The 27,097-nt window shown below is 50.0% G+C and overlaps 3 protein-coding genes and 1 pseudogene across 36 annotated transcripts in view; 2 read left to right on the top strand and 2 right to left on the bottom strand.

The window, feature by feature from the left end:
• Positions 1–3,201: 3,201 nt before the first annotated feature.
• On the bottom strand, positions 3,202–9,280 carry CFAP141 (cilia and flagella associated protein 141). Of its 3 annotated transcripts, none has more exons than XM_047092825.1 (4): positions 9,019–9,280; positions 8,681–8,721; positions 4,883–5,012; positions 3,202–4,320 (listed from the first exon to the last, which is right to left on the bottom strand). In XM_047092825.1, the coding sequence occupies exons 1-4, from the start codon at positions 9,049–9,051 to the stop codon at positions 4,219–4,221; spliced, it is 306 nt and encodes a 101-aa protein (XP_046948781.1). In that variant the 5' UTR covers positions 9,052–9,280; the 3' UTR covers positions 3,202–4,218. The 3 variants fall into 3 exon arrangements, 2 of the variants coding, with proteins under 2 accessions (XP_046948781.1, XP_046948780.1); XM_047092824.1 differs by having other exon boundaries at positions 4,227–4,706; XR_006964593.1 differs by lacking the exons at positions 8,681–8,721; positions 9,019–9,280 and adding an exon at positions 5,496–5,534 and having other exon boundaries at positions 4,227–5,012.
• LOC124521746 (ubiquitin-conjugating enzyme E2 C-like) lies at positions 5,628–6,340 on the top strand (annotated as a pseudogene).
• Positions 9,281–9,376: 96 nt separating the features above from the next.
• Positions 9,377–20,531, bottom strand: CUNH1orf43 (chromosome unknown C1orf43 homolog). Of its 3 annotated transcripts, XM_047092822.1 has the most exons (8): positions 20,286–20,531; positions 19,922–20,023; positions 15,876–15,959; positions 15,012–15,129; positions 14,753–14,806; positions 13,976–14,142; positions 13,830–13,888; positions 9,377–10,295 (listed from the first exon to the last, which is right to left on the bottom strand). In XM_047092822.1, the coding sequence occupies exons 1-8, from the start codon at positions 20,349–20,351 to the stop codon at positions 10,100–10,102; spliced, it is 846 nt and encodes a 281-aa protein (XP_046948778.1). In that variant the 5' UTR covers positions 20,352–20,531; the 3' UTR covers positions 9,377–10,099. The 3 variants fall into 3 exon arrangements, with proteins under 3 accessions (XP_046948778.1, XP_046948776.1, XP_046948777.1); XM_047092820.1 differs by lacking the exon at positions 15,876–15,959 and having other exon boundaries at positions 20,286–20,526; XM_047092821.1 differs by lacking the exons at positions 13,830–13,888; positions 15,876–15,959 and having other exon boundaries at positions 10,135–10,295; positions 20,286–20,528.
• Positions 20,532–20,793: 262 nt separating this feature from the next.
• UBAP2L (ubiquitin associated protein 2 like) overlaps positions 20,794–27,097 on the top strand; it is a 39,755-nt gene continuing 33,451 nt past the window's right edge. For 29 of the 30 annotated variants that reach the window (XM_047092729.1, XM_047092725.1, XM_047092728.1 and 26 more), the window contains exons 1-4: positions 20,794–20,867; positions 24,869–24,998; positions 25,680–25,757; positions 26,316–26,426. In XM_047092729.1, coding sequence (XP_046948685.1) covers positions 24,909–24,998; positions 25,680–25,757; positions 26,316–26,426 — 279 coding nt within the window. In that variant the 5' untranslated portion in view covers positions 20,794–20,867; positions 24,869–24,908. The other variant, XM_047092701.1, reaches the window with a different exon arrangement.

Here is a 27,097-nt window from a genome sequence, read left to right as displayed (position 1 = left end):
GTTCATTCCTCCACTTGGAGCCTGTTACTGACAGGTGGCAATTGATCCCAGTACACCAGTGCCACACAATCTGAGAATATGCCAGGGGAGAGGCGGGCACTCTTCAAGGTGACCAGAGCTATCAGAGAAGACCACGAATGTGTCTAATTAGTCACATGTCAAGGAAAGATGGCTAGCGTTAAGACTAAGCCCCAGCAGTGGGGTAACTGAGACACCCACCAGGGCACGGGGCAAAACTGGAGTCCACTCTGGAGGTCTTCCAGTCACTAGAGGTAGATGGGCAGAGAGGCTATCAATTGACCCTTGAAGGGAAGCAGAGAAACCAAAGACCCTCGCTGCAGGACTAGTGAACAAGAGAGTCCCAGGGCCGGGAAGCAGCAGTTAATAAGGGTGGAGGCAGTATTGAATAAGGAGGAAAAAAATACAAGGACAGGAGATCAGAGCTACATCCCTTCCAGTAAAAGGGAAAGATACGGGACGAACTGAAACTCCAGTTCCTGCTCTTGTACTCCCGCACTAGCTCTCCAGCCTAAGAGTGAGACTCACGGAGGTTGCAGCCACCGGTGTTCCAAAGGGACCCTGGAGGTAAGCGGTTCGGTAAAGGGGCCCCAGAGCTTGATGCCAAATTGCCCACTGCTGTAAGAATATGTTTGATATTTAGTTGGTTCCTGATTAAACAACCCAATATCAAACATATCACACAGAAGCCGGCAGGAGAGTTCTGGTGGTCGTCTGCCTTCCTCCCCTCCAGCCACCAAGCTTGCCTACATGGAGAGCCATCTCCCTGGGGAAGGACGCTGACCCCTGCTCTTTGCCTCCCAAGACAGCTGGCTCTCACTCGTCTGCCCTCCGTGCTGTCCCTGTATCAGCTCCTCTCCCACCAGCGCCTGGCCTTTGCTGGATCACGTTGGCCCAGACCGGGAAGCCTGTCTGGCAGGGCTCCACATCCGACACCTATCCTCTCCAAGGGCTCCCACGCAGAGCTTCTCGCCCTGATGGCGCGCCCATGGCACTGAAGGCCGGCCCAGCCGCCTGCCCTCCCCGGCCTCCTTCCCGCTGCCCTGAGGCTTTCCGGGGGAGGGCCTTTTTGGGGGGGGTGCTTGTACACCCTGCTTTACCTTTCGAACGGAACTCCTAACCTTCCAGATCACCCCGCCAGACTGCCGAGGGCCTTTCAGCCCACAGCATCTTGGAGTCCTCCCGCTCTGAAGTACTACAGAGAAGTGGCCATGAGAAACTTCCAGCGCGCCTCTTCCATCATCTTGTTCCTTCTCCCCTTCTCCCCATGTCTTCCAGGCACCCTCGAAGTCACCCTTGGGTGTCCGGAAGAGGTGAGGGACCTGCGCCCCTGGCGGGCTCCAGCCTGGGCTCCGGAGAAGGTATATGGCCTGCCCTGCCTGGCAGAACTGAAACGAAGACTTTAGGAGATCGAGGGCGGAGCCCCTGGGCCAGGAAGAAGCCCACAGGCCTCGGTGCTCTTCTCCCAGCGTCTTCCCTCACAGGGGGCCAGCCTGGCTCCCCGCCGGGGGGGTTTCTTCCGAGGAGGATCAGGTCTGTTGACCGTCATGCGGCAGGCGGGTGTGTCTCCGCCGTGGCAGAACGGAGCCCGAGTTATAGCTGCAGCGGGTGGCCGTGCGGGGGTGGGCGGGGGTGCCCTGCTTCAGCCCCAGGCCTGTTCCGTGTGTCCGTGTTCCCATTAGTCCGGATTCCCACCCCCACCCTGCCCCACACATATACCCACTCCACAGTGCCCTTGATCTAGATCAATAGCTTGTCCAAAGCCCCAGTCGATGCCCGTTGTGCGCCTCCGGCCCTCCAGGGGAAGGCTGACAAGAGGGCGCGCGGCCCCACGCTAACCCTGTGGTGTCGCTTCGTGTCCTTGCTCCCCATGGCTCTTACTGGGGGGGCGGGGTGTGTGTGTAATGCTTGCTCTCGTGACCACCAGCCTTACCCTTACCCCCATGTTCAGCTCCCTTCTCTGGGAGCCTCAACTGCCCTGGTGAACCAGAGGCTAGGAAGTGACAGGAGCGAAAAGCACCTCATGTTTGGGGACATTGATGTAGAAGAGGAGCAGTTCTCTCAGAAGGAGACTGACCTCGGGGCTTGATTAGGCAGGCCTCAGGTGGCCCCGATAAAAGGGATCTGACTCTCCTGGCGGTGCCTCCTGTGTGGCCATCTCGAACCAGGCCGGACCCTCTGGGGCTGGAGGTGGAGAAGGTGCCAGCTCCAGGAGGAAAAGGGGCTGGCTGGGTGGCTATGACCCGGGGAAACAGTTGATGTGATCAGAGCAGACACAGCAGGCGGGGGGGCGGGGGGGGGGGTCACAGGAGATGGGAGGGGGGGCGGCCTGCCAATACCGGAGCCAGCCGGGCTCTGACAAGCCCTGGGGAGAGAGGCCAAGGTCAGGGACCAAGGCAGAAGGGGTGGGGTGTTGTGTGGGTCCCAATAGAAAGAATGAGGAGGAGTAAAGGGGCTGCTGCAGGAGTCGGGGGTGGCTGGGGAGCAGCCAGGCAACAGAGAGGAGGTGAGAAGGGAAAAAAACTCAGGGGGCAGGAAAACACTATGGCTCACCATTTATTGGACCTTACGCGCCACCTCTCTGCAAAGTGCTTCATTTCATCCCCACAGCGACCCAGGGGGGTAGGTATTATCTCCAGTTTACAAACAAGGAGCTGGGACCCAGAAAGTTAAGGTAACTGGCCCAAAGCCACACAGGCAGGCAGTGACAGAGGCAGGATTCAAACCCAGATCTGCTATGCTCTGGGGCCAGGCTCTCCGGGACAATGTACACAGCAGGGCCCACTGGGAGGCGGCTGTGGGCAGATGAAGGACCGGCGGGGGCAGGGGGGGGTCCCCCGCAGGATCAGAGACCCAGCCTCAGGCTGCAGGTCAAATCCAGGCCGCATGCGCCTGCTTCTGTCCCTCGTAATGTGTCACCTTGCCTGCCTCCCAGCCCGTGAGCCCCATGCCTTGTTGGCTACAGGAACTCGTGAGTCATTGACTTAGAGATGCTCGGGAAGCAGGGCTGTTGGAGGTGAGGACGAATGGGTGCATGGGGGCACAGACACAGGCGTGGGGTGAAGTGGCATCTCGGGTGCATGGGGGTGGCCGGGGCGTGGCGAGGGGCTTGTGAACGGCCAGGGTCACAGTGAAACCTGAGAGAGAAAAGGGAGGACGCCGGCTGTGTGCCAAGCACCAGGCTTGCTCGCTATGAGATTTTATTTAATCCTCATAATGATCCTATGAGATGGGCATCACTGTCCCCATTTTCAGAAGAGGAAACTGAGGCTCAGAGAAGTAACTTACACAAGCTGACAACAATTAAGAGGCACCAGACTTAGAACCCACACCTGACTCCAAAGCCCACACCCTTCTCCATAACTGCTGCGTCTCTCTCTGTGCCCATCGGTGGGGCGTGCAGGGAGAAAAGGAGGGGGCTCTGGGGTCGGAGGGGAGAAATGCCCACTGAGGGTTGGAGCCAGACGGGGGGAGGGGGTGGCGGCGGGACGGGGAGACCAGAGTTGTGCAGCGCACACAGCCGCACGGAGCAGAGGGCAGGACAAGCTCCGTGTGGACAGGACGAGTGGCCGACGAGGATGCTGACAGCAGGTGAGGGGACCAGGAAGTTGTTCTGGCCTGGCGGTGACAGTTTGTCCTGGCACCTGTTACCGGCTGCACAACGGGGGTCTCTCTGGCTTGTGATGTCATTTTATGCAAAGCAGATCTTCATAAGTAAGGTTCTCTGTGGCCTACAGATGCATGTGACCAACCAGTACCTTTTAGAATTCTTGAGAATCTGAAGGCCGTGAGATCGTACACGCTCTGAGCAGCTTCACATAAATCGCTGCTCCTTACTTCCTTATAGCTGCCTCACCCCTCACTGCACTGGAGTTTGGAACCCTGTCAACTTGCAGAGGTGGGAATTCGGGTCCGGAGGAAAGAGACCTGTCCCAGGTCTCATCATGGGACCCCAGGCCTCCTGCCAGCCAAGCGCCACGGCACCCATGGGTGAACAGCCACACTCAGAGCTATTTGTCCAGGAAGACGGAAAAGACGAGAGGAAGTGAGATCGGAGAGGCAAGTGAGCAAAACCCAGGAAGCTGTTTTAAGATCACGGGTACAGCTAAACACTTTTGCAACCAATAGGGATTCAGGGCCGTAGAACGAGCCATATGTCTGCCTTCGAGCCGTTAAGAGCCAGCTTTGTTTTGGGCGCCGTCAGAGTCTCTCCACGTAAAATGCTCTGCCCGTCAGATTCAGTTCCTGCTGGTACTGCTGATGCTCCTGTTCAAGCAGCTGGTGCAGGGCCGCTCGACGGGCCTGGCGGGGGTGTGGGGGGGGCGGGGGGGCAGAACAGAGTGTGACGTCAGGCTGGCCCCTTTCCTCGTTCTCCCGCGATGGCAGTCCAGCGTGCGTCCTCCTGGCTTTGGACTTAGCTGTGCCACAAAGCTAGGCGGTAGCATCGAGGCTGCGCACTGCAGGGGAAGCCTACGCAAGTCTTTCTCCGTGGATGAAACCCCACGTTCAGCAATTACTTGCTGAGAACACCATGAACCGTGACCTCCGCCAGGCACCGGGACACACAGATGGCGACCTGCTGGCGACCGGGTTCTCCCGGGAGAGAGGGGCTCTGAGAGGCAGGTGCTGGGCACGGTCACGAGGGGAGCGAGGACTAGTCCGCGCCCCGGGACTGGAGGCCGGGTCACCTGCAGCCGGACGCGAAGAGCCACTTGACGAGACCCGGTACTGCTCCAGTGTAATGCTGAAAACCTCAGAGGCAGATACACTGGGCAAGTACTGGCAGCAGTGAAGAGCTTGGGACCCCGGCGGACTCTGCAGGGCAGTGAGGGTGAGGCTTCAGGTCACCCTTGCGAGAACTCACCATCAGCAGCTGCTTGTTGGTCAGTGCCAACTCCTGTCCCCTGGTGTCCTGCGTCCTTAGGGCAGCATACAGGTTTCTCCTCTGGCCCAGCGGCGTCTGCCACATACAGTGGGTGTGTGAATTCTGCCACCTGCCCCAGGCACAGAGGAAGGAGCTGACTGGGTCAGTTAGGAGTGGTGACACAAACCCCATCACCGGAACCTCTGTGCCCATGTCAGAACACGGCCAGCTCCTTGAAGGGTAACTAGAACTAAGAACCTAGTATGCGTTGAATACACAGGCCGCCGAATCATCATAACCGTGCGTCAGAGATACTAATTTTGCACGGCACACACGGAAACAAAGTTCAGGTGAGTCGCCTAAGGTCACTTAATGGCAGACCTGGGTGTCAAAATCCGGTCTAAAAATTAATACCTTCCGTTACACCATGGTTCTCATCCTTAGCTAGACAACATTCTGCAATCATTTAAGGTTTTTTAATTCATGAGAGAAATATGCATTTCTCTCCCCCCACCTCTCTCACACGTGTCCTCTGCTCAGATAACCCTTGAGTTTTATTTTTTTTTTTAAGATTTTTAAGTAATCTCTACACACAACGTGGGGTCAAACTCACAACCCCAAGATCAAGAGTCACACGCTTCGGGGCGCCTGGGTGGCTCAGTCGGTTAAGCGTCCAACTCTTGGTTTCGGCTCAGGTCACGATCTCATGGTTTGTGGGATTTTCTCTCTCCTTCTCTGTCCTTCCCCGGCTCGTGTGCACGCAGTCTCTCTCAAAATAAATAAATAATAATTAAAAAAAAAAGACTCTCATATACTAAATGAGAGTTGCAATCATGCTCTAAGTTCCTGTCTCACTGCCCTCGCTGCTCCCAGAGCCGTGACCCAGTGGCTGCCAGTGTCGCTGCCTCCGGGGGCAGAGGGGGGGGGTGCCGCCTGGGGTCCTGTGGGCAAGATGCCCCAGCAGGAGCCGATGACCCCCGTGGTGTCTGGCAACAAAGGAACTTCTGCCTTCCCTGAATCAGGCAACCTTTCACATGGGTGGGGCCATCCCTGGAGCGGTGGGCACAGCATGTCAAGACCTGAAGTTATCAGCTCCCCCAGGAGTCCCGCAGTGCTGACAGCACACCCGGGGGGAGGGTCCTCATGCCCTGCTGCCACCCAGACCTGGACACCCAGGGTGACATCTGCCTGGACATCCTCAAGGACAAGCGGTCTGCCCTGTATGACATCAGCACCATCCCGCTGCCCACCCAGGGCCTGCGAGAACTCAACACCGATAGTCCTTTGAGCACACGCGCTGCTGAGCCTGGAGAAACCCCCACAGCCTTTAACAAGTATCTGCAAGAAGCTGCTCCAAGCTGGTCCTTAGCCAAGCACCCGGACTGTGTAGCCTCTCTATGTTATCTTATTTTTTATGTTTATTTTTGAGAGAGAGAGAGAGATAGCACGAGAGGGAGGAAGGGCAGAGAGATGGGGGACAGAGGATCTGAAGCAGGCTCCAGGCTCTGAGCTGTCAGCACAAAGCCCCACGTGGGGCTTGAACTCATGAACTACAAGGTGATGAACTGAGTTGAAGTCGGACACTTAACCAACTGAGCCACCCAGGTGCCCCTAGGATTGTGTATCTTAAGCTGTGGGGTCACTTTGGTTTAAGTCTCTGGTTGAGCCCTTGTGGTGATGAATATAGTAAACAAATACATTGGGCTTAAAAAAAAAAGGGGGGGGCACCTGGCTAGCCCGGTGGAACACGTGACTTGATCTCGGGTTCCTGAGTTCAAAACTTATGCTGGGTGTACAGACTATTTAAAAAAGAAAATCCTGGGGGCGCCTGGGTGGCTCAGTCGGTTAAGCCGCCGACTTCAGCTCAGGTCACGATCTCGCGGTCCTTGAGTTCGAGCGCCGCGTTGGGCTCTGTGCTGATGGCTCAGAGCCTGGAGCCCGTTTCCGATTCTGTCTCCCTCTCTCTCTGCCCCTCCCCCGTTCATGCTCTGTCTCTCTCTGTCTCAAAAATAAATAAACCTTAAAAAAAAAATTAAAAAAAAAATAAAAAGAAAAAAATGAAAATCCTGGGGCACCTGGGTAGCTCACTGGGTTAAGAGTCCGACTCTTGATTGCGGCTCAGGTCGCGATCTCACGGTTTGGGGGTTCGACCTCGGTGCGGCTCTGCACTGACAGCGTGGAGCCTGGCCGGGATTCTCTCTCCCTCTCTCTCTGCCCTACTGCATGTGCTCACTCTCTCTCGGGATAAACAAAAAAATATATATATATACACCAAATGAAAACTGAAAGCTTTGTTCTTCTGCCCCAGTTCTCAAAGTTACCAGTTTGTGTATTTTTCCAGAAAGTTTTTCTATCATACACTAGGAAGTATATTTTTTTATTACCACGCACTCATACATTTGTTAGTAGAAGTAGTTAACAGTTGGATTTTCCTATCAACATACACACTTGCTTCATTCTGTGTAAAGGCTGCCTAGTATTTTTATATCATCACTTAACAAGGTAGGCTGTTCCTAGTTTTTAAAATTTAAAGTAATCTCTCCACCCAACACGCGGCTGCAACGCAAGACCCCGAGATCAAGAGTCACTTGCCCTTCGACTAAGCGCACCAGGTGCCCTGGTTTACTTTTGTAAACAATGCTGTCCAGAATGCTGTTTATGTATGTTCTAGAGCTTTTGCAAGCATATATACGCAAGGTCAACTCCCTAGGAGTACAGCTGCCACTTCTAAGGACATGTGAATTTTGAGATCTTAAGTTTTGACAGATTTCATCAAACTTACCTTTGTTTTTGTTTATGTTATAAAAATATTTTTTTGAAGAACTGATCATGTTTGACTATTTTAATTTTTTAAATGTTTATTTTTGAGACAGGGAGAGAGGGAGACATACAGAGTGTGAGTGGAGGAGGGCCAGAGAAAGAGGGAGACAGAATGTGAAGCAGGCTCCAGGCTCTGAGCTCTCAGCACAGAGCCCAAGGCAGGGCTCAAACTCACCAACTGTGAGGTCATGACCTGAGCCGAAGTCTGATGCTTGACCGACTGAGCCACCCAGGCGTCTCTAAAAATATTTTTAATTTCTATTTATTTTTGAGAGAGTTGGGGACAGAGGATCCAAAGTGGGCTCTGGGCTGACAACACAGAGCCCGATGCGGGGCTCAATGTCACAAACCGTGAGATCATGACCCGAGCCAAAATCAGGAGTCAGACCCTTGACGGACTGAGCCACCCAGGCACCCCCATCAGACTGTGTTTGTAAAAAGGCTGCATCCATCTGGACTCTCACTAAAATTGTATGCATTTTTGCCACCTCACATCCTTGCCAGCTCTGGGCATAACCACCTGTTAAACCTTAAAAACCGGGCTTATCCTCCCCAATCCCAGACCATGCGGTGACGTCTTCTGGGTTGAGGTCCGGACGTGTTTTACAAAGCTCCCCAGGTGAAGACACAGAGCCCAGTCTCGTCATTCGCTCATTCAACAAATACGGTGCACCTATCACGCGACTGATACAACAGATACTTGCATTCTTCTTAAAAAACGACAACAACAAAAACTTGCTCCAATTCTCCCTGGGAGGATGGGAAGAAAGGGACAGTAAAGCCATCTGGGTGGCACGGGGAGCGAGCTCGAGTGAGCACCGGGAGGCCGGTCCGTGCTGCGGCCTGCACACCACAGTGTCCTCCCTCGGGAGCCCCGGAGGGCGACGCAGGTCTGCAAGGTGGCCAGGGGGGTGGGGAGGACACGAGGGTGCAGGGGTCAAGCTGAGGGCAAAGGGAGAGGACAGAAGCAGGAATTACCTGTCGGCCATCTTCTTAAATCCCAGGACCCTTTGAAAACTCTGCAAGAAAAGGGAGTTGCTGATCCGCCTCTGGCTGGCACCCCATCCCCAGCACCCTCCCCTCAGTCCAGCGCCCTGTCGCCAGCACCCTCCCGGAGGGGGCTCAGGGCCTTTCCTGAGAGAGAAGCGAGGGCACCGGGTCCAGAAAGCGCGCAGGGAGCAGCCCGGGAGCAGCCGGTGTGGAACCACCCAGTCTCCTGCTCTTCCCGCCCGCTCACCTCAGGGCACCTCAGGAAACCGAGGGTCACCCGTCTGGGAAGTTCGTCCGGCCCCGCCCCGCCCCCCAGCTCCGCACACCTCTTCTACTTTCGTGGTCTTTCCCACAGACATGTCCACACGCTTGCGGGACGCCGGCCCAGGACACAAGCAGGCTCTTGTCTCTGTATCGTCCAGTCACCCAGGTTTCCGGAGTCACGGCAACACGTCTGCCTCCCGCAATGACCCCGGGTCTGCGACCTGATTGGTCACCTGGCCTGTTGCCCCGGAGACCAGAAGCGAGTCCCAGTTCTCGGGCTATTCTAGGAGCAAAGACCAGAGCCCCAATTTTAGGGTCTCTTCCGCGGGGTCTCAAGGAGCATCCGTACGATCCTAGGTCCAAAGAACATATCCTGCGCCTGTTTGATTAAAAGGCACCTATAAAGGAGCGAATCGCGTGTTTTAATTGTTCATTTTATTAGTTCCAACGTCAGAGCAGGGCGTTGGCCTGACCGTTGCTTCACTGTCCCATATAGCGTCCTCAATAAATGAGGGGGGGGTGGGATCGTGTCAGGTGCCAACATTCCCTTTCCCATCTATTCAGGACAGCATGTAAAGAAAGCCTGAGGCCGATCCTCGCATTTCCGGGGACCAAGCCGGGTTAACGTTTCCACACAGCCTGGTTTCCACGGAGCACCAGGCAAGTTGTTCTGCGCACCTCACGGCCTCCCCAGACCTCCCCACCAGCTCACGTCTGCCTTTCCAACCAATCAACTCGAAGATGTCTCAAACACAAACGGTTCCCATCCACCTATGTATGAAGGGGCAGACATAGAATGCACCAGGCCCGGCTCCCCCAACTCTTACAATTTAGGACTATTTATAGTCTGAGGACAGGGGAAAAAAGGCCAATGAACAAACTATAATCAAAACCAAGTGAGGATTTTTAAGGAAGCCATGATGGAAACATTAAAACATCTGAATTCAACTCCAGAAAAAAGTGCTACCAAGGGAAAATCAAGTCCTAACCAATTCTCTGAAACTGGCCGTAAGAACAGGTTGGAGAATGATCCTCTAGGCGTGAACCCTACGAGCTCCGGACGAAGTGGGACTTCGGCTGACCGGCGCCCACCGGCCAGATGACCTGAGGCCACCAGCAGCAGGAGCAGTGTCCGTCAGCCCGTCACAGAGTACTTTCCAGTGTGTTATAGTTGTCCTTAAAGCTCTTCAGTTCAAGAAAGTGCTTGGCACGTTTACTCTTCTGACTGGAAGGGAGGTAGGTCACCTGGATGGTTGTCGGGGAGACTTCAGGAGACTGGGTTAGGTCTTTGGCGGCTGACTGGTGCTGTCTCTGAGAGCTCCCGCTTCGTGCTTTGACCCTGGAGGATACAGAGAGGGCAGGTCACGGACAGAATGACGACTAACACAAGAAGGCAATTCAAGCAAGACTCAACCGCTCCATAAACATGGCGGTAGCCACAAGTGATCCCTTGTCCTTGTCCTATCTTATAAACTAGTGACTAAAAGCCCATCTGATAGAAGTAGCAGAGAAAACAATTTTCCCAGAGTCCTTGCCTCTGGCTCAACATCTTCTTTTTTTAGTGTGTATTTTTGAGAGACAGACAGAATCCGAAGCAGGCTCCAGGCTCTGAGCTGTCAGCACAGAGCCCGACATGTGGCTTGAACTCACAAACTGTGAGATCATGACATGAGCCTAAGTCAGACGCTTCACCGGCTGAGCCACCCAGGCACCCCTGGCTCAACGTTTTCATCTCGCTATAAAGAAAACCTTTATTTGTTATCATTTTTTAAAGTTTGTTTTAGAGAGAGAGTATACGTGCATACACGTGGAGAGGGGCAGAGGGAGAGAGAGAATCCCAAGCAAGCTCCATGCCTGGTGTGGAGCCTGATATGGGGCTCAGTCCCACGACCTGGGGATCATGACCTGAGAAGCCAGAATGAAGAGCTGTACGCTTGATCGACTGAACCACCCACACGCCCCAAAGAAAACTTTTTTAATTCTGCTGATTCACCTCCTGCATCTATGCCACTAATATACTCCCAATCTAAAAAAAGTCCCTTGAAAACTGAACACCAAAAAATAAGAACAGAAATAGCTATCAAGTACTTACGACATTAAATTGGTCCTTTACCAACATCTAATTTACTGCCATCCCAATATCCCTACGTGGCAGTAACATCCCCAATTTCCAAGTTAGGAAACTGAGGGCCCTCTTGCCTAAGGTCACAAAGCTAGTAAGTGACAGAGTTGGGACAGGAATCTGTCAGATTTCAGGGCCTCGTCTTCACTAACCTCACTGAATTGCTCTAGAAATCAGAAATCAAGGAGTGAATTTTTATTTACTTTTTTACTGTTACATCCCTTTCTTTTAAAATTTTTTTAACATTTTTATTTTCGAAGGAGAGAGACAGAGCATAAGCAGGGAGGAGCAGAGAGAGAGGGAGACACGGAACCCCAAACAGGCTCCAGGCTCCAAGCTGTCAGCAGAGTCCGATGCGGAGCTTGAACTCAGGAACCGTGAGATCAAGACCTGAGCTGAAGTTGGACGCCCAACCGAGCCACCCAGGTGCCCTGAATTTTTATTTTTTTTTAAAGTTTATCTCCATACCCAATGTTGGGCTTGAACTCATGACCCTGAGATCAAAAGTTGCATGCTCTACCAACTGAGCCAGCCACATGCCGACGAAGACTAAAGTTTTTTGTAATTATTTTTTTAAGAATGTATTTTATTTTAGAAAGAAAGTACATGTGATCAGGGGAGAGGGGCAAAGGGGGGGAGAGAGAGAATCTGAAGCAGGCTCCATGCTCAGCACAGAGCCCAACACAGGGCTTGATCCCATGACCTCTGGGATCATGATCTGAGCCAAAATCAAGAATTGGATGCTCAACTGAGCCACCCAGGTGCCCTGATTTTATTATTTTAAAGATTTTTTATAAAGCGTATTTGTTTATTTTGAGAGAGACGGCGAAAGCAGGGGAGAGGTGGGGAGAGGTAGAGAGAGGTAGAGAGAGAGAGAGAGAGAGAGAGAGAGAGAGAGAGAGAGAGAGAGAGAGAGAATCCCAAGCAGGCTCTGAGCTGACTGCACTCAATCCCACGAACTGTGGGATCATGACCTGAGCAGAAATCAAGAGTCGGGACACTTAACCGAGTCATATAGGTGCTCTCAAGGACTGAACTTTTAATAAAATTGTGGTAAAATAGACCGTTTTTAAATGTTTACGGTCCAGTAGTATTAAGTATATTCACACCGCTGTGTACCCATCTCCAGAGCTTTTTCATGCTGCAAAACTGAAGCTCTGTCCCCAGTAAGCAATAACCCCCCACCCCCGGCACTGTCACCTTCCCATCTTTATGAATTTGAGGACTCTAGAGACTTCACCTGAGTTAGAACCAGAAGGTATTTCTGGTTCAAAGAAACCATGCTTTGAACACGCCTTCTGCCTGACCTCCAGAACAAGCACCCTTCCTCGTCTTCCCCTGCTTTCACTCCTCTTCTGAGCAGTTTTTACCAAACCCTTTGTTTTTGGAACAAGGTAGTTTAGTTTTATGAACAGAGAAAAGACAGGACAGACATACTCCTTACCTTTTCAGAAAGAGCCTTATTCAACACGGCAGAAAATGGACACGGTTCTTTTCAAGGCTGGTAACTAACTTTTTATTTCTACATGGGCTTTCCCTCTCCACCCTTTGAACATCTGTATAAATAACGCCATGAAACCACGCCAGCGCATGTTTTAAACACTGTCAGACAAAAGTCGTAATTCCTATTACACAAAAACTCAACAGCTGATGCTCTAGTGATGCCCTTAGTTTCAAACAAGGTTCCTAAAGCTGTGAATGGTAATAAAAATGGGGGGGGGGGGCACGTGTGATTGTTATCAGACAAGACATGAAAGGAAAACACTGGAACCTGAAAGAGGAAGAATCTCTGCATTGAAAAACTTTATTCCGGGACACCTGGGGGGCTGTCAGTGAAGCATCCGACTTCGGCTCAGGTCATGATCTCACAGTTCGAGAGTTTCAGCCCTGTGTTGGGCTCTGTGCTGACAGCTCAGAGCCTGTTTTGGATTCTGTGTCTCCCTCTCTCTCTGCCCCTCTCACGCTTATACTTTCTCTCAAAAAAAAAATTTTTTTTAAGCGTCCAGGATCCAGTTACCATTAAAAAAAAACAAAAAACAAAACTTCATTCCCTGGAGGCGCCTGGGTGGCTCAGTCGGTTAAGCGTCCAACTTAGGGCTCAGGTCATAATCTCATGGTTCTTCAGTTTGAATCTCACATCGACTCTGCGCTGATAGCTACGAGCCTGGAGTCTGCTTCAGATTCTGTGTCTCCCTCTCTCTGCCCCTTCCCCACTCATGCTTTGTCTCTCTCTCTCTCTCTCAAAATAAACATTAAAAAAAAGAAAAAAGGAACCTTAGTCCCCCCCTTTAAATTTTTGTAATGTTTATTTTTGAGAGAGACAGAGTGTGAGTAGGGGAGGGGCAGAGAGAGAGGGAGACACAAAATTGGAAGCAGGCTCTAGGCTCCAAGCCGTGAGCACAGAGCCCGAACGACCACGAGATTATGACCTGAGCAGAAGTCGGACGCTTAACTGAGCCACCAGGTGCTCCAACTTTATTCCCTTTACCGGTCTACATTTTACACCAATTCTGACGTTTTACTGAGCTGAACTAAAAAAAAAAAAAAAAAAAAAAAAAAAGAGGGGGCACAAAAGTAGGAGACGCTTCTCCTACTGTGTTCTTATAGAGCAGCACACGCTTTCAGAGGCAAGTAAGGCAGAACAAGACAGCTCGTCATTGTGATTTTGTTACTACTGCTCACGAAGGGCATCTTGCTGGGGGTGGGCCAGCACCACCGCTGTCCTCTCCAGCACCCGCCCCCCACACTTACACGGCGGCCAGCTCACTCAGGGCCTCCTGGTAGCGCAGGTACTCACTCTGCCCAAAGACCTGAGGAAAGAGGAAGGAAGAGTGGGGCTCCCTCAGGCTGGGGCATCCCTTTAGTCCCCTGAAGGAAAAAGTGGCCATCCGGCTTACCCCCGTCCCATAGCGGGCTGTCTCATAGCCATCCAGCAGGGTGTCGATGAGGGCCTTGCGCACACCCTTAAAAGGAGTACTAGTGTTCCGGAGATCTAGCAGGTAGGAGCGGAAATTCTTGCCCATTAAGGAACGGGGATGCCTGCCTTCAGCATGAAACGGGATCTCTGAGGAGACAATCACACAGCACAGTGATAACCCTTCTCCCATTTGTTAGTCTTTTTAGTTAACCTTCCAAATTTAGGAATGGGTCGAATGAGTGAATTGGGGGGAAATTCTAATGGAATGAAGACGACCAGAGGCCCAGAGCCGCGTCTGAGCGGTCACGGGGTGCTGGCAACACAACCATAGGCTCCACCGATGGTACCGACAGTGTCTCCTTTCCATCTACCCCCTACTCACTCCGGCTCTGAGACACAAACCACGTTTCAGCAGAAACAAAGCATACTTGACAATGGTCACACGGTAGAAAAAATTCAAGAACCATTTATCTTGGTTTTACTGAAAAAGCGTGGGTGTCACTTGTCTTGTGTAGAAAAACAAGCAAATTACCACCATCCGGTTCACGAAACTAAAGGTCTAAACAATAAAACAAATTCACCCTTTGAAGAAGAAATAACTTGCCACCATCATTTCCTTAGACAAAATAACCCAGTATTCTCAAAACTCCAGGAAATTCCTCCCAGCGGGGGGCAGAAAAAGCATAAGCTCTAATATACACAGCCCCCCCACCCCCTCCCAGCCCAGGCCCTCAGCCTCCCATCAAGTCGCCCCTACCAGAGGCGCGGACGGCGTCCAGGGCTTTCATCCTGTACAGGTAGTTGTAGCAGCCTGTTGAGAAAGAGACTGGTCGTAGGCATGACCTCAGATTCCTCAAACTCCAGCAAGCCAATAAACCGCCTCCCCGCATCTCACATGTGCCCAGCAACAGAGGAACCACAGGTGCCCAGCAGCTATGCTGACAGCTCAGAGAGCAAAGGAATTCGGAACACATGGGATTCCTCACTCAAGCGTCCTCCGAGAGCACGCCACATACTCTGATTTCCCTGGGCTTCCAGCTGGAGCAGTCTCGCATCGCCGTCTGCAAGGAGCTGAGGTTCATACTTGATGTCTTGAACCCTGGACAGCCGAATGTCAATCTCCTCTCTCAAGTCCTGTTCACACAGAGAAAAGAGCGTGCGATCACTTATCCTGTACTCTGCTTCCCGTCAGCCTCGAAATGGGGCAGAGCAAGCGAGCAGCTATGACAAAAGCAGCACAAAAAATGCTCATCTGGCTGGTAACGTTGCCAGGTCAGGCTGAAAAATATAAGGATAGGCTCAGGTTCTCTAAGAACTTCCCCCAACGGCACATCTCTAACCTAGCTCCGTTTAAAAAAATTTTTGTAAAGTTTATTTTGAGAAACAGATAGCTAGTGTGTGAGCAAGGGAGGGGCGGGTGGACACAGAATCCCAAGCAGGCTCTGCACTAGCAGCGCAGAACCCCACGCGGGGCTTGAACCCACAAATCGTGAGATTATGACCTGAGCCAAAACAAAGAGTCGGACGCTCAACTGACAGAGCCACGCACGCAACCCTCTGAGCTAGACCTTTAATCTGCCAGAATTTCCTCAAGTTCTATGGCATCAACATGATTTCTGACTCAACTGAATTTAGGATCTTGGTTAGGTGTTCTAACAAACTTCTGGAGGAAGAGAAAAACTGGACAGCAAGTGAAAATCATAATCTAATAATCCGTGAGAATACCTGTATGTGGTTTCCAATAGTTTGGGGACTACCCTACCTGGTGGATCACAGGACTTCTAAAAGCTTTCTTCTGGAGTACACTTAATTTTTTAAGTAGGTTAATTCACATCCACGATATAAACTTCGAGAAGATACTACAGTCACCCCTCACTCACCCCGAAGCAACCACTGTTAAGTCCACGTCCATCTCTCTCACTTAAAAGGGCTGCCAGAGCCCCAGCATATTTTTCTTCTTGTAACTTTAAAAAAAAATTTTTTTTAACATTTATTATTTGAGACAGCACGTGAGTGGGAGAGAGACAGAGAGAGAGAGAGGGAGACACAGAATCCGAAGTAGGCTCCAGGCTCTGAACCGTCAGCACAGAGCCCGATGTGGGGCTCAAACTCATGGACCGTGAAACCATGACTTGAGCCGAAGTCAGACGTTTAACCAACTGAGCCACCCAGGCGCCCCACTTCTTGTAACTTTTTAGCAACTGCCACCGTGGAATAGATCATACGTGAAATACACGCTATGTACGTTTTAAATAATTATGAAAACTGTGAAGATGAACATCTATGTCTGCTCTCCTGAAGCCATGTGTGCCTAGTTCTGATTAAATGCAACACCCCAATGTTCATTTGTCAACAATCTTACTTTTCTACACTGTTTTATCACATATCAACCTGAACAAGCTGTTTACCTTTGCCTGGTTTCAAACTTCACACAAATGAAAAAATACTTTTTCAATTCCTCAGCAACTTGTCTTTTCAAAATTTTAAATACTTTACTAAGTTAGAACTTACATGGAATAAAATGCAACCAATTTGCGTGGACTGAGTTTTGACAAGTAAATACACCCACTCAACCACCACTGCAACCAAGACAGAACATTTCCATCACCCCAAAACGTTCTCCATGTCCCTCTGCAGTCAACCTCTTTCCCTGCTCCAGGCAATAATTATGTACTTTTTATTGATACAGTTGTGTGTTCCAGAATTTCATATAAATGGAACGGAACAAAATGGCAGATACTCTTTTGTGAATGGCTTGCTGGCTTTTTTTACTCAGCATGTTTTTGAGATTCACTCATGTTTGTCTTTTTCTTTTTTAAAAATGCTTTAGAATTAGAGCACCTGGGTGGCTCAGTCAGTTAAGCGTCCGACTTTGGCTCAGGTCATGATCTCACGATCGTGGGTTTGAGCCCCACGTTGGATTCTGTGCTGACGGTTCAGAGCCTGGAGCCTGCTTGGGATTCTGCCCCCACCCCCCTCCCGCTTGCACACACTCTCTCTCTCTAAGATAAATGTTAAAAAATTTTACAAATAAAAAAATGCTTTAGAAATTCATGTGTGTCCATATGTTCGCGCTGTTGAGCTTACTTTCACTCCTAGTATTCCAAAATACAAATAAATCATAGATATATTCTTTTTTTTTTAATTTTTTTTTCAACGTTTTTTATTTATTTTTGGGACAGAGCGAGACAGAGCATGAACGGGGGAGGGGCAGAGAGAGAGGGAGACACAGAATCAGAAACAGGCTCCAGGCCCTGGGCCATCAGCCCAGAGCCCGACGCGGGGCTCGAACCCACGGACCGTGAGATCGTGACCTGGCTGAAGTCGGACGCTTAACCGACTGCGCCACCCAGGCGCCCCAATCATAGATATATTCTTGAGTAGACGTTTGGCCTAAGAATTTCTTCTGGAAATATCACAATTGCTGCCATGGATATTCTTAAAAAAAATTTTTTTTTAAATGTTTTATTTTTGAGAGAGAGAGAGAGAGGCAGACAGAGAATTTTAAGCAGGCTCTGTGCTGACAGCAGAGAGCCTGATGCAGGGCTCGAACTCAGGAACCATGACATCATGACCTGAGCTGAAGTTGGGACACTTATCCAACTGAGCCATCCAGGCAGGCCCTGCCCCACGAATATTCTTCCATGTCTTCTGGTACAACACGAACAAAAATTACTTTCTGAATGGTAAGAGTGGAACTCCTGCACCATGGGATTAGGTACGTGTGTAATCTTACTAGATAATACCTGGTTATTGGCCAAAGAAGTTTTAGTAATTTACACTTCCACCAGCAATGAATGCAAACTTATTTTTTATTATTTTTATTTTTTGGTGCAAAAAGGTCATTCTATTAAAGCATGGGGACAGGACCCATGGGCAGGAAGAGCTGCTGAATACAAATTTAAATGAGAGAATTTTTTAAAGGGAAAGGAATCTTATCTAGTCCAGGATGCTCCAAAATCATCAAAGTTTTTAAAAAGATTTTTAAAAATACTATTTTTGAAAGAGAGAGACAGACAGACACAGAATCTGAAGCAGGCTCCAGGCTCCGAGCTGCCAGCATAAAGCCCAACGTGGGGCTTGAACTCACAAACTGTGAGATCATGACCTGAGAAGTTGGACGTTTAACCGACTGAGCCACCCAGGAGCCCCAATAATCAAAGTTTTGATTGGATCATGGTGTACTGGTGGCCAACCCTATAACCGTCTTTTGGATGGCAGGTGGCATCTGGAGAACTGAGGGAACACAGAAGAAGCACCGTTGAGTTTTTACACCATGACACGTTCCTTAAGGCTTTTCGCGAAATACATCAGCCAAGAACAAAAAAAAAGGAAGATTGACAGCACTGGTTGTTGAAAGGACACCCAGCCAGGAGTTGAGCGAACTGTGTACTAGCTCCGGTTCTCCCACTAACCTGTTTATCACTCAGTAACACGTTACTGAGCACCCACTACACGCAGGCCCTGGCTTTACTGTGAACAAAACTGGCATGGTGCCTGCATTCCTGAAGCTTATGGTCTCATGGAAGATAAGCATTAAACAAGCAGACAAGGGGCGCCTGGGTGGCTCAGTCGGTTGAGCGTCCGACTTCGGCTCACATCATGATCTCGCAGTCAGTGAGTTCGAGCCCCGTGTCGGGCTCTGTGCTGACAGCTCAGAGCCTGGAGCCTGTTTCGGATTCTGTGTCTCCCTCTGTCTCTCTCTGTCTCGAAAATAAATAAACGTTAAAAAATAAAAAAATAAATAAAAATAAACAAGCAGACAAACACAAAAGAAAACTTGTGATAAAACTGTATCCAGAAAAACAGAATACTATGAGAAAAAAAAAAGATCACCTACTTTAAAACAGGTAGTAAACTCTCTTCAGAGGAAACAACATTTGAGCTAAGATCTAAAGAGCAAATCAGGGGCGCCTGGGTGGCTCGGTCGGTTAAGCGTCCGACTTCGGCTCAGGTCACGATCTCACGGTCCGTGCGTTCGAGCCCCGCGTCGGGCTCTGTGCTGACTGCTCAGAGCCTGGAGCCTGCTTCGGATTCTGTGTCTCCCTCTCTCTCTGACCCTCCCCCGTTCGTACTCTGTCTCTCTCTGTCTCAAAAATAGATAAATGTTAAAAAAAAAAATACAGAGCAAATCAGCTAGCCAAGAGAAAACCAAAGACCACTCTATGCCCCAACAACAGCACATGCAAAGACTGGAAACCTAACATGTGTAGCCGGATCCCGGCTGGATCCTTGGATCAGAAAGAGCCAGAAGCCGAAGACAGAAGCAGGACTGGGGGTGGCATTTAGACCTCTGATTTCCAGGTTAGGTTTGTGGAAATGCTACAAAGGCGGTACATATAAAAACAGGGAACTCAGGAAAGAGGTCTGGGAGACGGAGAAAATGTCATCAGTAGAGATCTACAAGCCAAGGAAAGGAAGATAGTTACCGGAGAAAGTGTGAAGACTCCTGGACTATTCACCTTGGGCATGTCCTGGGGTAGCTGCTTCCTTCTCAGGTTTCAGCTCCTAACACGAAGGACTAGGGGGACTAGGGGATTGATGAGGCCCCCAGGAATGGAAGGTAGTGCAGCGGCAGATCCTTCTCCGTGACCTGGGGCTAACCCGCCGCCCTAACGCAAACCTTAAAACAGAAAACACTGGGCGGCACGTCGAGCTTGCGAACTCTGTCCACAGAGTTGGCAAATTTCAGTCCAAATCCTTCACTCCGCAGATGCAAAAACTGTTGCTTCTGCGCCAAGGGCACGCTGTGCCGCAGCAGGGGGAGCGGAAGCCAGAGCCACGCTGACCGTTCTCTCTCCGGCCGAGCGCGGGGAGAGCGACAAGGGAACTCGGGAACCAAAGTCATCTCAAAGGCGAAGGCCATCTCACTCTAGGCCCTGACGGAGCTGCAGAACCAGGCCGACCTCGTGCCTTAAGGACCTACCTTGGGGGCGTTGTGTCCCACGGGGACATGAGGTCCCCTTCGGGATTTCATTGCAAAGCGCATGATTTGCCTCTTCACAAAAATAAACAGCAGTACGAACACCTGTCCAAGAGATAGGAAAAAAGGACAGTATCTTTAGCAAAAACACAGTAATTTTTAAAAAGGGGGGGGGCACGCCTTCCTTTGAGGTCCCCAGCTGCAAGCGCTCAGGGCTGCTTCGGGGCACGCCCGGGGGCCAGGGGGAAGGGGCAGGGCGCTCGGCCCCCAGGCGCTCCGGGGGCAGGTACGAGTCCCAGCCCAGGGCAGGCGCAGGTGGGTGAGCGAGCGGCTGGGGGCGGAGGGCCGGGACGCGGGGTCTCCTCACCAGGCTCCCGTAGGCCATCACCAGCACGACGTTCACGCCGGACAACCAGTTACTGCCGGACGCCATGGCCTCCCGCCCCGCGCACAACCGCTCCGGGTCAGCCTGGGCTCCGCCGAGGCCCCGGCGCCTGGGCTCCCCGAAACTCCCCGGCCATTTCCTCACGGGGAAACACCGACGCTCAGCCGGCCTGAAAACATGGCGGACAGGGGCCCAGGAAACAAGAACGCCGCCTTCCCGCTGCCCCCAGCACGTGACCCAGGCCCGCACCGGCGCGCGCCGAGACGCCGGACGACGCCGGACGACGCCGGGAACAGGAAGCGGATGCCGACAGTGCGTCACGCGGCAGAGGCGGGGCGGACGCGCGGAGCCGCAGCGCCGCGGCTCGTGGCGGGCAGTGCGCGCGCGCTTGCGTGCGCGTCCCTTTTCGCGTCACGTGCCGGGGGACGCAGGCAGGCAAGTGGGAGGGGGAAGGCGCGAGAGCGAGCGCGCGAGGGGAAAGGAGGGAGGGGGTGGGGAGGAGGGAACCTTACATCACGTGACAGGGGCGGCGCGGCCCGGGGTGTCAGTGTGGAGGAGACTGAGGTAAAGTTGGGAGCGCAGCGGCGTTGGCGGCGGCGGCGGCGGCAGCGGCAGCGCGGCGGGGCCGGGTATTGTCCGCGGCCCCTTTAAATCCGCGGTCTCCCTTTCCCCTCCCTCCCTTCTCCCGTACCCCGCCGGGCCCCCCCCACCCCAGTCGGCCCCCCGCCCCGTGCGCTCCCCCACTGGACACCCCTCCCGGTCGTGCGAGCCCGGCGCCCTACCCAGCCCCCTCCCCCCTAGTTGGCCGCCGGAGGTTTTGTTTATGGTTGGATTTGCGGCCTAGTGGGCCGCGCCGGAGCCGGGGCCTCGATTTGGGAGCGTGGCCGGGGCGGGGCTTGGGCGGCCGGAGGGGGGGGCCATGCGGCTAGAGCCCGAGCGGGGAGAGCGAGGAAGAGCGCGAGCGAGCGCGGCCTGGGCCCCGCCTGAGGTAGGGCCCTCCCCGGCCCGGCCGCTGCCGTGAGGACGCCGCGGGGGCCGGCCTCCCTTTGCAGCCCGCTGCGGGCCTTCTCGGATCCGGATCCGGCCTGGTTTGGGGGTGGCGGGGGGGAGGGAGGACGGCGGGGTGGAGCTGCCCCGAACTCCCCCCCATGTGGCCCTCGGTTCGGAGTGCGGAGGATTAATTTGTTCCGGGTGGGAGGTGAGGCGGCGATTGGCCCCGGGAGCTCCCGATGTGGCGCTGAGCGGGGCGAGCCTCCCATCCTCCACGCGTGGGCTCGCGTCCCCTGTCCGCTTCCAGCCTCTTTGTCAGCTCCTCTTACCGCCCGTCCTGCTTTCTCAGCGCCCCGGCATGGGGGACGGCTTCTCTGCCGCTGTCGTAAGCGTGCCGTGGCCCACGCTGGAGTTTGGGGGGCCCCGGACAATTAGGATGTTGTTGGGGAAGCTGGGCGGGCCGACCCCCACAGGGTGTGTTACGCCCGAGGGACGTCACTGGAGCACTGGGGTGCGGGTCCACTCTTCTCATAATAGGACAGGAATCCGGAATTTCCTCAGACCCTTCACTTTGTGGACAGTCCCTAAATGGCTTTGCAAACTGATGTCACAAACAGGAGACCGCTCCGCCACCCGTCTCGAAAAGTAGCCACCTCTGGTGTAGGGTGATGGGGAGGGAAAAACGCCACAGGAACAGGCTCTTTTGTTGTTGTTGTTGTTGTTGTTACCGTTTTTTGCCTCTGAGTGCCCCTGATTACTGGATGGAGAAATCCTTTTTTTGTTTTCTCCCCGTCCACCTTTCACCGTCCTTATCCCGCCGTGGGGATGTGTGGTGTGACTTGCTGGCAGATGATGGGGGTCCGTGACAGCCAGCATCACCGGAGAACCGGAACGTGTTGGTTACGTGTGGGTTGCCACAACGGGTTTGAGATCCTACACCATTGTCCTTAAAAGAGCGGACCGTGCCGGTGACCGTTTCCCTTGTGAGCAGCGAGTACTGCTGTCATGTAACTGAGGATGAAAGACCTTAAAATGTACTGTTGCTGATTACTAAAGCCCCTTTTTTGCTAAATGTGCCCTAACTGGCAAGTACGCTTTTTAAAACGAGATTCAAGTTTGTGGACGAGGGGATGCAGGGGTCATTTCCACAAAACATCCAGGGGAATTAGCTGTTCTGTTACAGGTAGCTACCCCAGTCCAGCTTGAGTGTCTGAATTGTTTCTCTACTTAGATTGTAAGCTCCCTGAGGGCAGCAACCAAGTCCTATCGCTTTTGTATTTTCTAAAGTACTGGACACATAGTAGATACTCAATAAATACTTGATTTTTATTTTTTTCTGTAAAATTTCTTTGGCTATTTTTTTTAAGTAGCTGGTTTTCAAAAAATGGTCAAAGGCACTCCTGTGTTGAAACCTGTATTCCTGCACTTTTCCCTGGGTCTCCAACACTTCTCACATGTTGCTCGTAAATATTTTTATTTTCTAAGGAAAAATACTTAACAAGATTCTTCCTCTCCACTGTGATAACTCTAGGTATGTGTCCCTGCTTGCTACGAAAAGGCTACTAATTTTGCGCCCTCCAGTGATCCATCCCAGATCATTTAATTTTGACCTGCTGCTCAGTGTTGTTACTACCTAGGTGGTAAAATTTTCTTAGTCGCACATTTCAAAGCACTTGTAAGAGAGAAATTGAAGTTAACAGAGGGAGTCTTCTGGACTGTTCTTTTTTTTTTTGTTTCATTTTATTTCCCTTGAGTCATTATGTGGCTTTCAAGATGACTTTTTAATATATCTACATTGACCGGTATGGTATATGGAGTTCATATTGCTAGTCACAGCATTCATATCTAGTATTAACTTATTAACTTGAAATCACACGAGAAGTAGAAAGCAGTATTTGTAAGCTACAGGAGTGTTTATTCCCATTAGAGATTTCATTTTAGAGCCAATTATTTAAAAGCATAATAGTTTTCGTCTAATTTTAATTTTTTTCTTTGATTTGAATCCAGGGGTACTGGTTAAAGAACACATGTTTTTTTGGTATGTGTGTGAGTGTTGAAACTTGACTAGTCTGGGAAGATGGACTATTTGTGTAGCAAATAGTTTTGTAGTAGCTAGAAATATTTACAGGCCTTTGTGTGCACATATGTAGCAGAAAGAGGTAAGGGTTAAAGAATTAGCTCTGAAATTTTCTTAAAAATTTTGGTGATAGAGAATGTAAAACTCTTCAGTCTGAATGACTGCATCAAAAGAGAGACCTCTGCAGCCTCTTGATCCGCTTTGGTGAAGAATTTATCTTCAGGGAAGTTCGTTTTCTTTGAGACCTGAGAAACAGTAAGATTCACTTCCCTAATAATTAATCCTTCTGTATTTCTTTAGAGGCCCAACCTATGTCTCTCAAATCCAGCAATGGCTTTTGGGGAGTCTAGAATTATCCCGTATAAAGTTTCATTAATGAAAAAAGTTACACGTAGAGCAGAAAATATAAACGTACCCTCTTTGGAAGGGAATAAAACCATGCAGATTAACATCTGATTTTGAGCCACTGTGTCGTAGGATGAGTATTTTCTTTGTTTACTCACCGCAGCAGCTGAGGTTGCGGTATAAAGCAAAGTATGAACGGAAGGAACTTAAGTTCAGGAGAATCGTAGCCTGCTGGAAGTGTTAATAATAAAAACCGTTCTAGTTTTGAGAAGGCCCTGTGTATTTTCTGTCTCAACAAAGTCCTCTTGCTGGCAGTAATGTCTCGTTTAAAGTGATATCCTAGAAGCCCTTTCTTGCAAATAAAAACTTTGTGCCAGACCCTTTTGGTTTGGGACAGATTTGGAATTCTCTGTATATTAAGGTGAGTGGTAAAGGGTAATTGCAATTCTGGTGCCTCAGAACAGTGGACTAGGAGAGCAACAGAAAGTAGTTGCAAAAATAGTGTGTTGGAATTATCCAGGGAACTGAGATTCTTGAGCAGTCACTGGGGCTAATACTTGCCTTGTTGAAGGTTATGGAAGCACCCACTGCATGACGAGAGAGACAGAGACAGAGCACGCACGAGCTTGAGGGAGGAAATCTAGACTTGAGCTTGTCCTTTCCCAAGTGATGGGGGTTGCACGCAATTTACATATTGTAAGGGAGGTAGGGCTGTTTTCATAGGTAGATTGAGTTTCTCTATTTTAAATTGTTTTTATTTGTTTGGAGTATAGATTAAGTTCCCTTCCTGGAAGGCTTTTGTTTCCAGGTTTTGCTGATTAGCTTTCCTTTTGTCAAAGGGACTTTAGATATTTGTGTGTAGAAAGCTTTTGATTATTAACATTGTTTTGCGAAACTTCACAAAGCTGCATATAGGGAGTAGTAACCAAACCATGCGCATGACTTAAACCGGCAGTCACCTATGCTTTATATATTTCTTCTATAAAAATGGACTACTAACAATTGTTCCTTAAGGAATTTATCAAACTGAGTATGTCTCAAGAACAGATGACTCTTCTTGGTTGGTGAACATGTTTGGTGAAGGTGCTGATGTAAGAGGTTGAAAACCTGTTTTGCCCATATTTAATATCTGAATTTTTTTTTAATCTTTCAGTATTCTACCTTGTAAATACTGTTATTTGTATATACTGTAAATGATGACGTCGGTGGGCACGAACCGAGCCCGGGGAAACTGGGAACAACCTCAGAACCAAAACCAGACACAGCACAAGCAGCGGCCACAGGTAAAGAACCCAAGGGATGCATTGCCAGCATTGCTGATTGATACTGGTTCCCATCCAGTGCAGCATCATTCTCTCCTCTGGATTATTGGTTTGCATTTTTTATTTTTTTTTCTAGTCCTTGCCTCTCCTCTTTACTTAGGGCCTGATGACTGTTGTGGTAGGCCATGATGAGCATGCTTGCTTTTTGTTTTTTGATGCTGTATTATGAGACTTGGAGAGAAGGGGTCCTGTACTTTGTATCTCTAAGGTAGCGTTTTCCTCAGACTAAATCTTAGGTTATCGTCAGGCCAGATATAAGAGGGTGGCATTGGTCCTTGCAGAAACAGGAACGGGGTTTATACATGACTTTGCAAATATATTGTCAATTATTTAAGGCACGGATGTTTAAAAGAGGTGCTATGATCCCACAATGGGAGCTTCTTTAACTGTGAACATTGGTGAAAAAGCTCCCTGCTTTTTTAGGGATTGTAGAGTGGAATGGTGACAGGTTCATTGTTTATTTTTTTTGTCATTTTGCAGAGGTAAGCATCTTAACTGGTGTTAGCACTTTATTGGTCATTGTAACAAGGAGAAGGACATTGGGCTGAGAGGTGGGGTGGATTATTGACTACATAGGTCCCTCTTATTTCTCTAAACTGTTGTCTCTTGATCATGCTTTCTTGAACTCATCTCCATTCTTAGGCCACTGCGGAACAGATTCGACTTGCACAGATGATTTCAGACCATAATGATGCTGACTTTGAGGAAAAGGTGAAACAAGTGAGTGTATTGCTAATTGCTGGCAGTGATGGAAAAAGACATCAGGATTAAAGCATAGTTTAACATCATAGGTGTCTGTTAGGGTACTTTTTCCTGCAGATATTAAAAGAATTATGACCTGAAACATAATAGGTTAAGCCAATAAATAAATGCTCTTGTTGTCTGATTTCCCGTACTTCTTTAAACAGCTACCATGTTCGAAAAGGTTTTATCTTAATTTTCACTTCTTGTTTATTGGATGATTTTGTTGATGCCATTTTTATAGCAACTTTGAGCAGTTGTGGCATCTAGGAAATGTAGAAATTTATGGTATGCTGAAACCTGTGTGCTTCTGGGTTTGATCTCTACAAGCTACTTTATTGTGTAAATACTTTTGACATCATCTGTAATCACAGGTGTTAATGTTTTGCTTATTGAGCTAGAATACCAGAATTCTGCATATTTTGCTTTTTTAAGTCTGGGGTTCTTTCGGATTCAGCTGGTGTCTTCTCTCTTCACCTGGCTTCCTTTTATGAAGAGTGCAAGTTCGTTCATGTTGCTGATTTTTTTCTCTTTCAGTTGATTGATATCACAGGCAAGAACCAGGATGAATGTGTCATTGCTTTACATGACTGCAATGGAGATGTCAACAGAGCCATCAATGTCCTACTGGAAGGAAACCCAGATACGGTAGAGTGTTAATAGAGCGTTCTGGAAAGTGGGTCCCTGGCTGAGAAGCTCAGAATATTCTAAAAATAGCAAGTGGAGTAACTCAACTTAAAGGAGAGTACCTTATTCTCCAAATGGAGCAGAGAACAGTCGAGGAGGTTGTTTTCTGCAGGTGGCAAGTACCTAAAGTTTATGTACAATAAATAGAAAACAGATAAAATCCATCTCTTTAAAAATTTTTTTTTTATTATTAGGTTTGTTTATTTTGAGAGAGTGCGAGTGGGGGAAAGGCAGAGAGGGAGACAGAATCTGAAGCAGGCTCCAAGCTATCAGTGCAGAGCCCGACGTGGGGCCTGAACCCACGAGTGTGAGATCATGACCTGAGCTGAAGTCGGACGCTCAACCGAGTGAGCCACCCAGGCACCCCCAAATCCATCTCTTTTAATTAGCCCAGAGTAAATTATTCATTCCAGGCTAGTGACTGTTTTCAAGACTGGGTTAGTCTGAATTAGAAATGGTATATAATAGCCTTCGTTACTAATCAGAGAACATTCTGCTCACCTGTTTTATTGCTGTTGAACAGAGTCACAAACTGGTAGATTCTGAACTCAAGACATTCTCATCAATACCACCTTTACATTTTACAGTACGTTTTCATCGCTTGAACTTATTTCTGTTGAGGTGGCAGAAAA

Source organism: Lynx rufus, unplaced genomic scaffold, assembly GCF_022079265.1.
Source record: "Lynx rufus isolate CCGP_SWC_20201006 ecotype Redwood Valley unplaced genomic scaffold, mLynRuf1.p SCAF_31, whole genome shotgun sequence".
Classification (NCBI taxonomy): Eukaryota; Metazoa; Chordata; class Mammalia; order Carnivora; family Felidae; genus Lynx; species Lynx rufus.
The sequence above is the reverse complement of the archived record's forward strand: the minus strand, read 5'-3'. Positions and strand labels throughout refer to the sequence as shown.